Source organism: Anabrus simplex, chromosome 4 (assembly GCF_040414725.1).
Source record: "Anabrus simplex isolate iqAnaSimp1 chromosome 4, ASM4041472v1, whole genome shotgun sequence".
NCBI lineage: Eukaryota > Metazoa > Arthropoda > Insecta > Orthoptera > Tettigoniidae > Anabrus > Anabrus simplex.
The window spans coordinates 376,493,058-376,505,475 of record NC_090268.1 but is presented as its reverse complement, the minus strand read 5'-3'; the positions used below and the strand labels follow the sequence as shown (position 1 = coordinate 376,505,475).

At 37.4% G+C, this 12,418-nt stretch overlaps 1 protein-coding gene across 2 annotated transcripts in view; it reads right to left on the bottom strand.

Moving 5' to 3' along the window:
- The window catches only part of LOC136872738 (arrestin domain-containing protein 2), a 192,872-nt gene that overhangs the window by 53,596 nt on the left and 126,858 nt on the right, over window positions 1-12,418 (bottom strand). For both annotated transcript variants that reach the window (XM_067146567.2, XM_067146568.2), the window contains one exon: window positions 6,031-6,210. In XM_067146567.2, the coding sequence (XP_067002668.2) occupies window positions 6,031-6,210 (180 nt within the window). The remainder of the gene's footprint in view (window positions 1-6,030; window positions 6,211-12,418) is intronic.

Below are 12,418 nucleotides of genomic sequence, written 5' to 3'. Positions count from 1 at the left end.
TGAAAGTAGAAGGCATACAGGGAATTTATCTTGGGTGCAAGGGACGAAACTTGGAAATTAAATGTTTGGCTTTTGCTGATGATCTTGCTCTTTTAGCTCAAAACAGAGAGGATGCCCAAAGGATGCTGGAGCTTCTTCATGACACTGCGAAAAAAACAGGTCTCAAAGTCTCCTACGAAAAGACGAAGTACATAGCGTACCCACATCAGGGAGAGAAAAGCATGGAGGTGAAGTGCGGAAAGATTAGAAGGGTAGAAAAGTTGAAGTATTTGGGAGAACTGATCCAACCCAATGGGCTAGACAAAGAGGCAAACAAGGAAAGAGCTAGAAATTTGGAACTGGCCTACAGGCTGACACAGAACAGGTACAATAAATGGGCAATATCCTACAAAGCCAAAATTAAACACTACAACATTGTTGTAAAACCAGAGGGGCTGTACGGTTCAGAAAGCCTTATCTTAAATAAAAAAGGGGAACTGAGAGAAATTGAGAAGAAGGAAAGGGAAATTCTGAGGAAAATTCTTGGACCTCAGAAAATGACGGATGGTACATGGAGGAAAAGGAGAAACAAGGATCTCTACAAGTATTCCAAAGAGATCATTGACACAATGTGAAAACGAAGATTGAAATTTTACGGACATTTCGTCAGAATTAATGACAACCGCCTGACTAAAAGAATATTTAAATATATAATTGGATTGAGGAGGACAACAAAATGGGTGGAGGAGGTTAAGAAGGACGCAGATGAAATTAAAATAACACCAGAATTGATCCTCGACAGAAAAAAGTTCAGAACTCAAGAAGATGACCACAAATTCCATGAAGAGCAGTGGAAGAACAGGCCCAAATTTTTAATATCTAAGGAGCAGAGAAAAATAAGGAGTGAATGAAGAAGTTCTGGGAAGAGAAAAGAAGAAGAGTGGCCAAAAAGCATTAAGTTTCACACGGTCCACAGTTGGCCAAATTTGGAAGAAAGAAGAACAGGATTGTGCAGAATTACAAAGGGACCTTGACATTATCCAAGAGAGAATAATATGAAGATTAATGGAGGCTAATCAATTGTCACAACATTTACAGACAGGAGCTTAAAAATTTAATTTCAGTATACTTTGGATGAAGTAATTGTCCCAAAAGATGGCAAGTGCAAATATTTAGGAGTGAGATTTGAAAGTAATTTGCACTGGAAGGGTCATGTTGATGACATTGTTGGGAAAGCACACAGATCGTTTCATGTCATAATGAGGCTACTTAAAGGATGCAATGAAGAATTAAACGAGAAAAATTACTTAAGTATGTTTCGCCCACCATTAGAAGATGCAAACAGTGTTTGGGATTCTCACCAGGAATCCCTAATAAAAGAAATAGATGGTGTGCAGAGGAAAGCAGCAAGATTTGTAACAGGGGATTTCAGAAGAAAAAGTAGTGTATCAGAAATATTAGAGAAACTTGGGTGGGAAGCATTAAGTAAGACAAGGGAGAAAACTAGACTTATAGAACTATATAGAGCCCATACAGGACAGGAAGCTTGGAGGCAAATCTTTGAGAGGCTTCAGTTGGAAAATAATTATATCGGCAGGGCTGATCACAAGTATAAAATTAGACGGAATTTTAGCAGAAATGATTGGGGTAAATTTTCATTCATTGGGAAGGGCATGAAGGAGCGGAACAGTTTACCTGGATAAGTGTTTAATCCTTTTCCAAAATCTGTACAGATATTCAAGAAAAGAATAAACAGCAACAGTGAAAAGAAATGTTAGAGGGCATTTGACCTGTATAGATTATTGTAAATAAAGAATTTTTGTGAATAAATTAATTCCATCCCCTTGACTATTGAGACTGGACAGTTGAAGTAGGGGACTGCCTGTAGGAGTGAAGTACTTCGAGGGCCCTGGGACCACTATGGTAGCCGTGAAGGCCTTTCAGGAACGCTGAAACGCATAGGCAAAAGGGGCTCTGGTTAAGACGCAGCATGTCATTATGCACGTTAGGCACCAAAATGGGTTACCAGGGTACCAGTGTACCAGGGTAGAGTGTTATCCAGTAATTCAGTTACGGCAGATGTTGAGGAAAGTAGAAGAGAAGGAGGAGGGAAAGGAGAAGGTGGTAGTGTTTCACATTGGTACAAACAAAATGTAAGACAAGCAGGTATAAGTACCAACATAGTTGGGGATGTGTGGGACCTGGTAAATGCAGCATGCTTGAAGTTTAAGGAAGCGGAGATTGTTATCAGTGGAATACTGTGTAGGAGGGATACTGACTGGAAGGTGATTGGCGATTTAAATGAGACTAGGGAGTAGGTATGTGGGAAACTGGGAGTGAGATTTCTAGATCCTAATGGGTGGGTAGGAGATAGGGATCTGCCCTCAAATGGCCTTCACTTAAACCGCAGTGGTAAATATAAGTTAGGAAATTTGTTTAGAAGTGTTATAGGGAGGTACATTCAGGGAACCGGGGTGGCCTAGAGAGCGGCGTTAAGAGAACAGGGAACTGGATTTCAAGTAGGGATGACATAAAAATAATAGTGCTCAACTGTAGAAGTATTGTAAAGAAAGGAATAGAATTAAGTAATTTAATAGATATATATAGTTACCAGATATTGTAATATCATGGCTGAGAAATGATATAATGGATGCAAAAATTTTCTGATGGAACTGGTGGGTGTATCGTAGAGATAGGATGGGAATGATAGGAGGGGGAGTATTCATTCTGGTGAAAGAAGAATTTGTAAGCTACAAAAAGTTAAAGATGACAAACACAAAATTCTAGGGGTAAGGCTCATCTCTAAAAATAATAGGCAACTTGATCTCTTTGGAGTGTACAGACCAGGAATGGGTAGCACAGACGCTGATTCAGAATTATTTGATAAGATAATCAGCTATGTGGGAAATGATAAGGAAAGGAACATGATTGAAGCAGGTGATCTCAATTTACCACATGTCAATTAGGAAGGTAATGCGAATGACAGGAAGCATGACCAACAAATGACAAATAAGTTAATATGGGAAGGGCATCTGATTCAGAAAGTGATTGAACTAACTAGAGGGATGAATATTCTGGGTGTGGTGTTGGTAAAACCAGATGAGCTCTATAGAGAAACCAATGTAATAGATGGTATTAATCACGAGGCTGTTTTTGTGGTAGTTAAAACAAATGTGAAAGAAAGGAAGATATTAAAATCAGGACTATTAGGCAGTACCATATGGCTGGTAAAACAGGCATGAGGCAGCTTTTAATAAGTAACTACTTGGTGCAAAACGGTAAATAAGAATGTAAACACACTCTGGGATGGGTTTAATGCAATTGTTGAGCAATGTGAAAATAGGTTTGTACCTCTAAAGGTGGTAGGGAATGGTAAAGATCCACCATATTATAACAGAGAAATAAAGAGACTAAGGAGGAGGTGCAGGTTGGAAAAAGATAGAGTAAGGAATGGCTGTGGAAGTAAGGAGAAATTGAAGGAACTTACTAGGAATTTAAATCTAGTAAAAAGGTCAATTAAGGATAACATGACGGCAAGCATAATTGGCGGTCATGCAAATTTTAGTGAAAAATGGAAGAATATGTATAGGTACTTTAAGGCAGAAACAGATTCCAAGAAGGGTATTCCAGGAATCATAAATGAACAAGGGGAGTGTGTATGCGAGGATCTTCAAAAGGCAGAAGTATTCTGTCAGCAGTATGTAAAGACTGTTGGTCACAAGGATAATGTCCAGATAGAGAAGGTGACTAATACTAAAGAAGTATTACAATTTACCTATGACAGCAATGACATTTACAGTAAAATACAAAGGTTGAAAACTAGAAAAGCAGCTGGAATTGATAAGGTTTTGGGGGATGTACTAAAGACAATGGATTGGGATATAGTACCATATCTGAAGTACTTATTTGATTATTGTTTGCATGAGGAAACTATTCCAAATGAATGGAGAGTTGCTATAGTAGCCCCTGTGTATAAAGGAAAGGGTGATTGACATAAAGCTGAAAATTACAGGCCAATCAGTTTGACATGTATTGCATGTAAGCTTTGGGAAAGCATTCTTTCTGATTATATTAGACATGTCTGCAAAATTAATAACTGGTTTGATAGAAGGAAATTTGGGTTTAGGAAAGGTTATTCCACTGAAGCTCAACTTATAGGATTCCAGCAAGATATAGCAGATATTCTGGATTCAGGGGATTGTATTGTGATTGACCTGTCTAAGGCATTTGATATGGTAGATCATGGGAGACTACTGGTAAAAATGAGTGCAATTGGACTTGACAAAAGAGTGACTGAATGGGTTGCTATATTTCTAGAAAACAGAACTCAGAGAATTAGAGTAGACGAAGCTATATCTGACCCTGTAATGATTAAGAGGGGAATTCTTCAAGGCAGTATTATTGGACCTTTATGTTTTCTTATATATATCAATGATATGTGTAAAGAATTGGAATCAGAGATAAGGCTATTTGCAGATGATGTTTATCTGTACAGAGTAATAAATAATTTACAAGATTGTGAGCAACTGCAAAATGACCTCGATAATGTTGTGAGACGGACAGTAGACAATGGTATGATGATAAAGTCAGGTCGTGAGTTTCACAAATAGGAAAAGTCCTCTCAGTTTTAATTACTGCATTGATGGGGTGAAAGTTCCTCTTGGAGATCATTGTAAGTACCTAGGTATTAATATAAAGAAATATCTTCGTTGGGGTAATCACATAAATATGATTGTAAATAAAAGGTACAGATCTCTGCACATGGTTATGAAGGTATTTAGGGGTTGTAGTAAGGATTTAAAGGAGAGGGCATATAAGTCTCTGGTAAGACCCCAACTAGAGTATGGTTCCAGTGTATGGGACCCTCACCAGGATTACTTGATTCAAGAACTGGAAAAAATCCAAAGAAAAGCAGCTCAATTTGTTCTGGGTGATTTCTGACAAAAGAGTAGCATTATAAGAATGTTGCAAAGTTTGGGCTGGGAAGACTTGGGAGAAAGGAGACGAGCTGCTCGACTAAGTGGTATGTGATATAGATATTGATTCCCATAGGGAATCTGAAATATTTGTTCCAAATGAGTAAATTATTAATACCAATATAAATGGTCTGTTATTGGGCATTATAAATTTTCCAGCTATCTCATTCCTGGTTGCCCCCGTTTGCTAGGCTGGGCTCTTCAGTTGGTACCTAGCACACCTACCTAGACGCATACCATGGAGGCCAAGCATAGGCTGTCATAGCGGCTCTAATTAGCTTACTCAGTTTGAGTGGTGTCTTTAAAAGTAGGAAAGATCACAATGTGAAGATAAATTGGAATTCAAGAGGATAAATTGGGGCAAATATTCATTTATAGGAAGGGGAGTTAGGGATTGGAATAACTTACCAAGGGAGATTGCACGTTATAAACTTCATATTAGAGCCCGTATTGTCAATGTATCAACTTGTGAAAATTTGAATTTATAATTCAAATACCAAGGGAGATGTTCAATAAATTTTCAATTTCTTTGCAATCATTTAAGAAAAGGCTAGGAAAACAACAGATAAGGAATCTGCCACCTGGGTGACTGCCCTAAATGCAGATCAGTAGTGATTGATTTAAATATTTTATCAATTGTATATAATTTTTTAAGTGATTCCACATACTGAATATGAGTTGTGTGTAAGTTACAGATGATATTATGAGTAATTTTGAAAATAATATACATTTATTAAGGATGACCTGTGTGTTTAATAGAAAAATTGTTAATGTAAATTGTATAATACTGTGTTTTAGGAAAAATGTCTTCTTTTCTTTTTAATTTAAAATTTAGTTGTTGAGAACAATATATTTTTGTGTATCATTTGCCAGTGAGGTACACACCTCATTTACAAATAAAGTATTCAATTTGAATTGATTCAATTTGATTTGATTTGATTTGATTTGAATACTATTATTACTGACAGAACATTCTTAATTTTTCTGAATTTTTCTGCAGCACAACCTTTGAGAAGCGTACAGATGGTGTTGTTAAGATACTTGAAAGAGCAATCTTGAATAAATGACATCATACCTGAAGCAGATGGGCAATCACCTCTACAGACTTATTGGATGCATTGTCAACCTTCATATCCATTGGAATTTCTTGTCCTGATACATAGCCTGTGGCAGGCAGTGTGAGCACTGCCAATATAGGGCCAGATCGACACCAGAGACAACACAGATATTTATCAGCTGAAAGCTGGACTGGCTCCTAAAAAAAAAAAAAAAAAAAAAAAAAAAAAAAAAAAAAAAAAAAAAAGACAGACATTTAATGACTGAAGTCACAATAGTTATAAGACCTGAGAATTGTATGCATGATAAAATACAATTTTAGGTGCAAAAATTCCAGAAGTAGACTATAAAAATATTGAATTAAGTAGTAAAAATTTAAAATAACCTTTTCAAGGTAAAAATTATTTTTAGAGCATGTTGTTGTCATTTGAGTCATCAGTCCATAGACTGGTTTGACGCAGCTCTCCTTGCCACCCTATCCTGTGCTAACATTTCATTTCTACGTAAATACTGCATCCTACACGTGCTATAATCTGCTTGTCATATTCATACCCCTTCCATTCTTACTGCCTACAGAACGTACATCCTCAGCCTGTTTCCAGTCATTTGACTGGGTAAGGAATGGAATGTATGAAGCCCCCCATTTAACGGCGAGGATAGGAATTTTACCGGCTGCCGAAGCCTGTCACACTCCTTTGGGGCAATGATTAATGAATGACAGATGAAATTAAATGATATTAGAGAGTGTTGCTGGAATGAAATATGACAGGGAAAACCGGAGTACCCAGAGAAAAACCTGTCTCGCCTCTGCTTTGTCCAGCACAAATCTCACATGGAGTGACCGGGATTTGAACCACGGATACCAGCGGTGAGAGGCAGGCGTGCTGCCGCCTGAGCCGTGGAGGCTCTTTCTTACTGCCTACACTTCCCTCAAAAACCAACTGCACAAATCCTGGATGTCTTAAGATGAGTTCTATCTCTTCTTCTGGTCAAATTTAGCCAAATCGATCTCCTCTCACCAATTCGCTTATCTCGTAATTCGTAATTCAATCTATCCATCTCACCTTCAGCATTCTTCTGTAATACCACATTTCAAAAGCTTCTATTCTCTTTCTTTCTAAGCTAGTTATTGTCCATGTTGCACTTCCATACAGTAATATACTCAAGACAAAAATCTTCATAAACATCTTCCTAATTCCTATATCAATGTTCGAAGTGAGAAGATTTCTTTTCTTAAGAAAGGCCCTCTTTGCTTGTGCTAGTCTGCATTTTATGCCCTCCTTACTTCTGCCATCATTGGATATTGTATTACCCAAGTAACAATATTCATCTACTTCCTTTAAGACTTCATTTCCTAATCTAATATTTTCTGCATCACCTGACTTCATTTGACTGCACGCATTACCTTTGTTTTGGACTTATTTATTTTCATCTTCTACTCCTACCCAAGAATCTGTCCACACCATTCAGCAATTTCTCCAGATCTTCTGCAGTCTCAAATAAAATAACAATATCTTCAACAAATTTCAGGGTTTTGATTTCCTCTCCTTAGATTGTGATCTCCTTCCCAAATTCCTCTTTGATTTCCTTTACTGCCTGTTCTATATAAACACTGAAAAGGAGAGGGTACAAATTGCAACCTTCCCTCACTCCTTTCTGGATTGCTGCTTCTTTTTCGAAACCCTCACTTCTTATCATTGCAGACTGATTTTTATACAGATTGTAGATAATTTTTCGTTCTCGGTATATGATCCCGACCACCTTCAGAATCTCAAATAGCTTTGTCCAATTAACATTATTCCAATTATCAAATGCCCTTTCAAGATCTATAAACGCCATGTATGTGGGCTTGTTTTTCTTCATTTGATCCTCTAAGATCAGATGTAAAGTCAGGATTGCTTCACGTGTTCCTGCATTTCTTGTGAAGCTAAATCGATCTTCTCCCAACTCAGTTTCAACTTGTCTTTCCGTGCTTCTGTAAGCAATACTTGTTAAAATTTTGCAGCTACATGTTCACAGGAGTTAGTTACAGCTGTAGTTTCTCGTTGCTTCAACTGTGCAGCAGTATCAACACAGCTAAGCCATGTTGAGTATTATTACAAGGCCTTATCAGTCAATCATCCAGACTTTCACACTTGCAGCTTCTGAATAGCTACTACCTCCCTTTCGATAAAACATTTGTTAGTCTGGTCTCTTGACAGATATCCATTTGATATGTTTGGACCTGTGGTTTGGCTATCTGCTCCATTGGGATACACAAGCCTCCCCACCGCAGTGAGGTCACATGGTTCGTAGCATGTACATCATAACTGTATCTCTCTATATAAAAATGAAGTGACATCTGTCTGTCTGCATTCAAAAACCATATCAAATTCATAATCATAAAATTTTGCTGAAACATTCTTAGAGGTGACCTTAAAATATATTATTTGTAGAAAATTGCATAACAACTTATGGTGATACAGTATCTGTTTATTTCAAATCTGCAAGAAAAATTGAGCTGAAATTTGGTATGGATGTATCTCAGATAGTGCATTCAAAAACAGGTCTTTTCTAATTTTTCAATAATTAACCTTTTCACTCCAGCAAAGTGAGAGCAGATGCATAGCCTTAGAGATGAGTGCCTAGGGTGGCTGGCTGTGCCTGCTGTATGCGATACTTGCCGCTCTTCACTTTCTCGCTCACATTTCTTTACGTTGTTAAGACATGACAAGATGACTATTTTAAAAGAAATATATAGTTCAGTCAAATATCTTTTGCAAATGTTTTAATCATATTCATTCATATAAAGCTTCCCATCCTTCTTTTAGATCACTGGCCTAGGACACAGCATCATCAGAGTTAAATCTTCGCCATCTTAATTTTCTTCGAAGTTACTACCCAATATGATGATAAGAGTTTCATCTGTGATACACAGTTCCTCATACAACACTCAATATGGTGCCACAATACGTTTGAGCTACCTATACAAGCACTAATACGTTGACAGTGAACAGCAATTATGTGGCAAATGATGAGTGTGAAGGTCTGTATGAATGTTCTTTACTTTACAGATATTTGATTATTAAATTAAAATGATTAACACAGAATATTAGCAATAATTTTTTGGAATAACTTTCCCTAAACCCAAACTATTTCTATCAAACCAGTTAATAATTTTGCAAACATGTCTAATATATTCAGAAAGGATCCTTTCCCAAAGCTTAAATGCAACACATGCCAAGCTGACTGGCCTGTAATTATTGGCTTTATGTTTATCACCCTTTCTTTTATACACAGGGGCTTCTATAACACCTCTCCAGACGTTACATATAGCAGCTCTTTCATGTGGACAGTAATCAAATAAGTACTTCAGACAGGAATTACTTTAGACAACGCATTTCTTTTCTTAATTATGTTGTTAGATTCTTCACATTTCAAGTTCCACATGGCTAAACATTATTATTGCATTTGAAAATTAAATCTTCTTTGTTTATTTGTTCCACTTGTCTGAATAGATCATTTAAGATTTTTTTAAACCAGTAATCTGCATTCAGAGCGGTTGCCCAAGGGGCAGATTTCTATCAATTGTTTACCTTGTCTTTTCTTAACCCTAGATTACTAAGCTCTTCTATGAAATACGTTAACACTAAGCATTCGTCTATGAGACTACGAAAAACAAACCTTCCATAACTCTTACAATTACTTTATTTAAAACTTAATACTAAACCCAGCACGAAATACATTCTATGTACAGACAATTTTTCCATTTTTCACAAACTCGTGTCATTTCAACGCTCAGCACACATTGATCGGTGGTCACCGCACGTGGCTTGATAGCAAACAGTATCATAAAACCGTGTCATTCTTCGTAGCTTTGGGGAACAAAATGCACATATTTTCTTTTTGCCAAGTTGTGCTTCATCTGGCCCGTGTACTATATGATTTACATTGAGAATCTCGCAGATGATACCACGTAATTACCGCTGCAAAGTTGGTTGCGCAAGGCGGAGCTGGAGGTGAGTTCTAATCAGGTCACTGCTTAACTGCTGCGCGAATGCCCTTCTCGAGATAGGTTTTTCTCACTTTCAGAGGATGTTGTGGCAGAACAAAGTATATCCATTAACTAAGAACATATTGTTCATAGTGAAGCCAGCGCTGCATCTTCCTACTAGAGCTCATACTGCAACACATTTGTGCGAAAGAGTCTGTTGCACCTTTTGTTTCATTATAAAATTCCATTGCTGCAGGTTTGCCACTGATATCCCTTATTTCTATGTCCTCATGAGTAGTGGATAGCAGAACAACAACTTTCCCCTGCTTTGGTTTGTATGATACAAGAGTTTTTGGTCAATCAAAACAAAACATTGACATGCCGATTTTTTGCTTCTTCACTTCAAGGAGCTCACGAGTATTTCACGTTTATTCTTATTGTTCCTTTAACTGTCAACGAGTAAGGTGGTTTCAAAAGATCTTCAGCCAGTGGGATGGAGGTAAACCAATTACCCATGGTTACATTCCTATTCGAACCATGGATGATCACAGTCAGTTCTTTTACGAAATAATGAGTGAGAGGTTGACCAGACATATTTGTATTTTTTTCCCCCCAAATATGGCCCAGCGTCAATCATATATTTGGTCCCAATGTTGTTCAACATAACACTCTTAATTTCATATTTTATATTTTGTAGGTTTGTTGGGGATGTACATCCTGAAAGAACAACGTCCACAAAATCCAACGAGTTGTTCGTCAGTGGTTTGTTAATTTTGTGGCTTGTATGGGTCTCCATAGTTCTTGATAAACTCATCCCACACGTCTCGAATGGCTGCAAACTTGTCACTCTCTTGTCTCTCTACCCTAGTAGATTTATTATCGAATCTAAGACACTTCAACAGAATCAAAACACTCACTTGACAATGTTGCCTTATCTCTGTAACCACTGAAAGTTGGATCAAACAGTTATCTTGTAGCAAGATGATTGGATTCATGGCTGCTGATAACACAAGTATACCAAAAAGAGCGTTGATTTCTTCCCTGCTTGTTTGAGAAATTGTTGCACTAGCTCTAGTGTAGTTACAAGTCTGAACTTGTATTTTCTCATTCGTGTGTTGTACCAGTTTATCTAAAATAAAATCGTTAAAGAATAAAGAAAACCATTCCATGGGTGCTGAAACATTTCTGGCTTCTCCTAAAGGGGTTTGCTTTATATGAATTATGTTCCTGGCAGGTGTTTGGGTATTACGGTTTCTCGACAGAAGTGCTGACCATTTGTGTTTATTTCTCCCTCGTAGAGTGGTCTTATTAGGGACTACAACATTCAGATGCCTAGCACTGGAAACAATCAGGTTTGAATTGCTATTAGTCGAATCAGGGTCGTCATCAGAGGATCACGTCTTTTCTTTCTTTACGGCTCGTCAGAATCATAGGAATCATATAACTGTGGGTTATATTCCGGGTCAGATTCTCTGTCAGTTAATTCGATGTCGTCCTCTTCAAAGCCATCCTCCGGTTCACTGCATGTCTCTCCAGTTACTGCTGTGTTGTCGCCAGTGTCATCTACTTCTGTCAAAAGTTGTAGTATTGTGTGTGGGTCATCTCTGATATTCTCTGCCATCTGAAATATATTTCAGTTTTCTGGAGTAACTTCCCAATTTCAACACACAATTACAGCTAATGAGAACGTAACAGTGAAATTATATATTCCTATGTATTGGAAGTACTCATTGTCACAGTGTGCAATGAACTATTGTTTATTTTTAGAATATCCAGAGTAAATAAATAAATAAATAAATAAATAAATAAATAAATAAATAAATAAATAAATAAATAAATAAATAAATAACTGCTCAACTATGTATAAAATATAAAAGTAACGGTGTCACTAAGCATTCGTACCTCAGACGACGGGGTCCTTGTAGATACGGAATGAAGCAACGTGCGGTGATACAACTGTTCTCTACAAGGTCAGGACTCACACAAAGGAAGCTAGAGAGAAAGTGAAGCAAATACCTTTGTGGGAGGGGGAAGGGGGAGCTACTAATATCAGCGCGCGTTGTCCGGCAGACGAAAGCTTAGTAATCCAGGGTTAAGTGATTTCAAAGAATTCGGAAATTTATTGAACACTCCCTTGGTACATTATTATAATTCTGAATTCCTCTTTCTGTAAATGAATTTGGTATTTCCCACAATGTTGTCCTCTTCAGTTTTAAATTCAACTTCAAATTCAGCTTAATATTAGAGTCCTCCCTACTTTAAAAAACTCAACTCAAGATTATTGGTCTACTAATGCCATCCCACACCTTCTCCCCAATGACAATTCAGAACATACCACTTAGCCAAGCGGCAGGCTGAGTGGCTCAGAAAGCTGAGGTGCTGGCCTTCTGACCCCTACTTGCCAGGTTTGATCCTGGCTCAGTTCGGTGATATT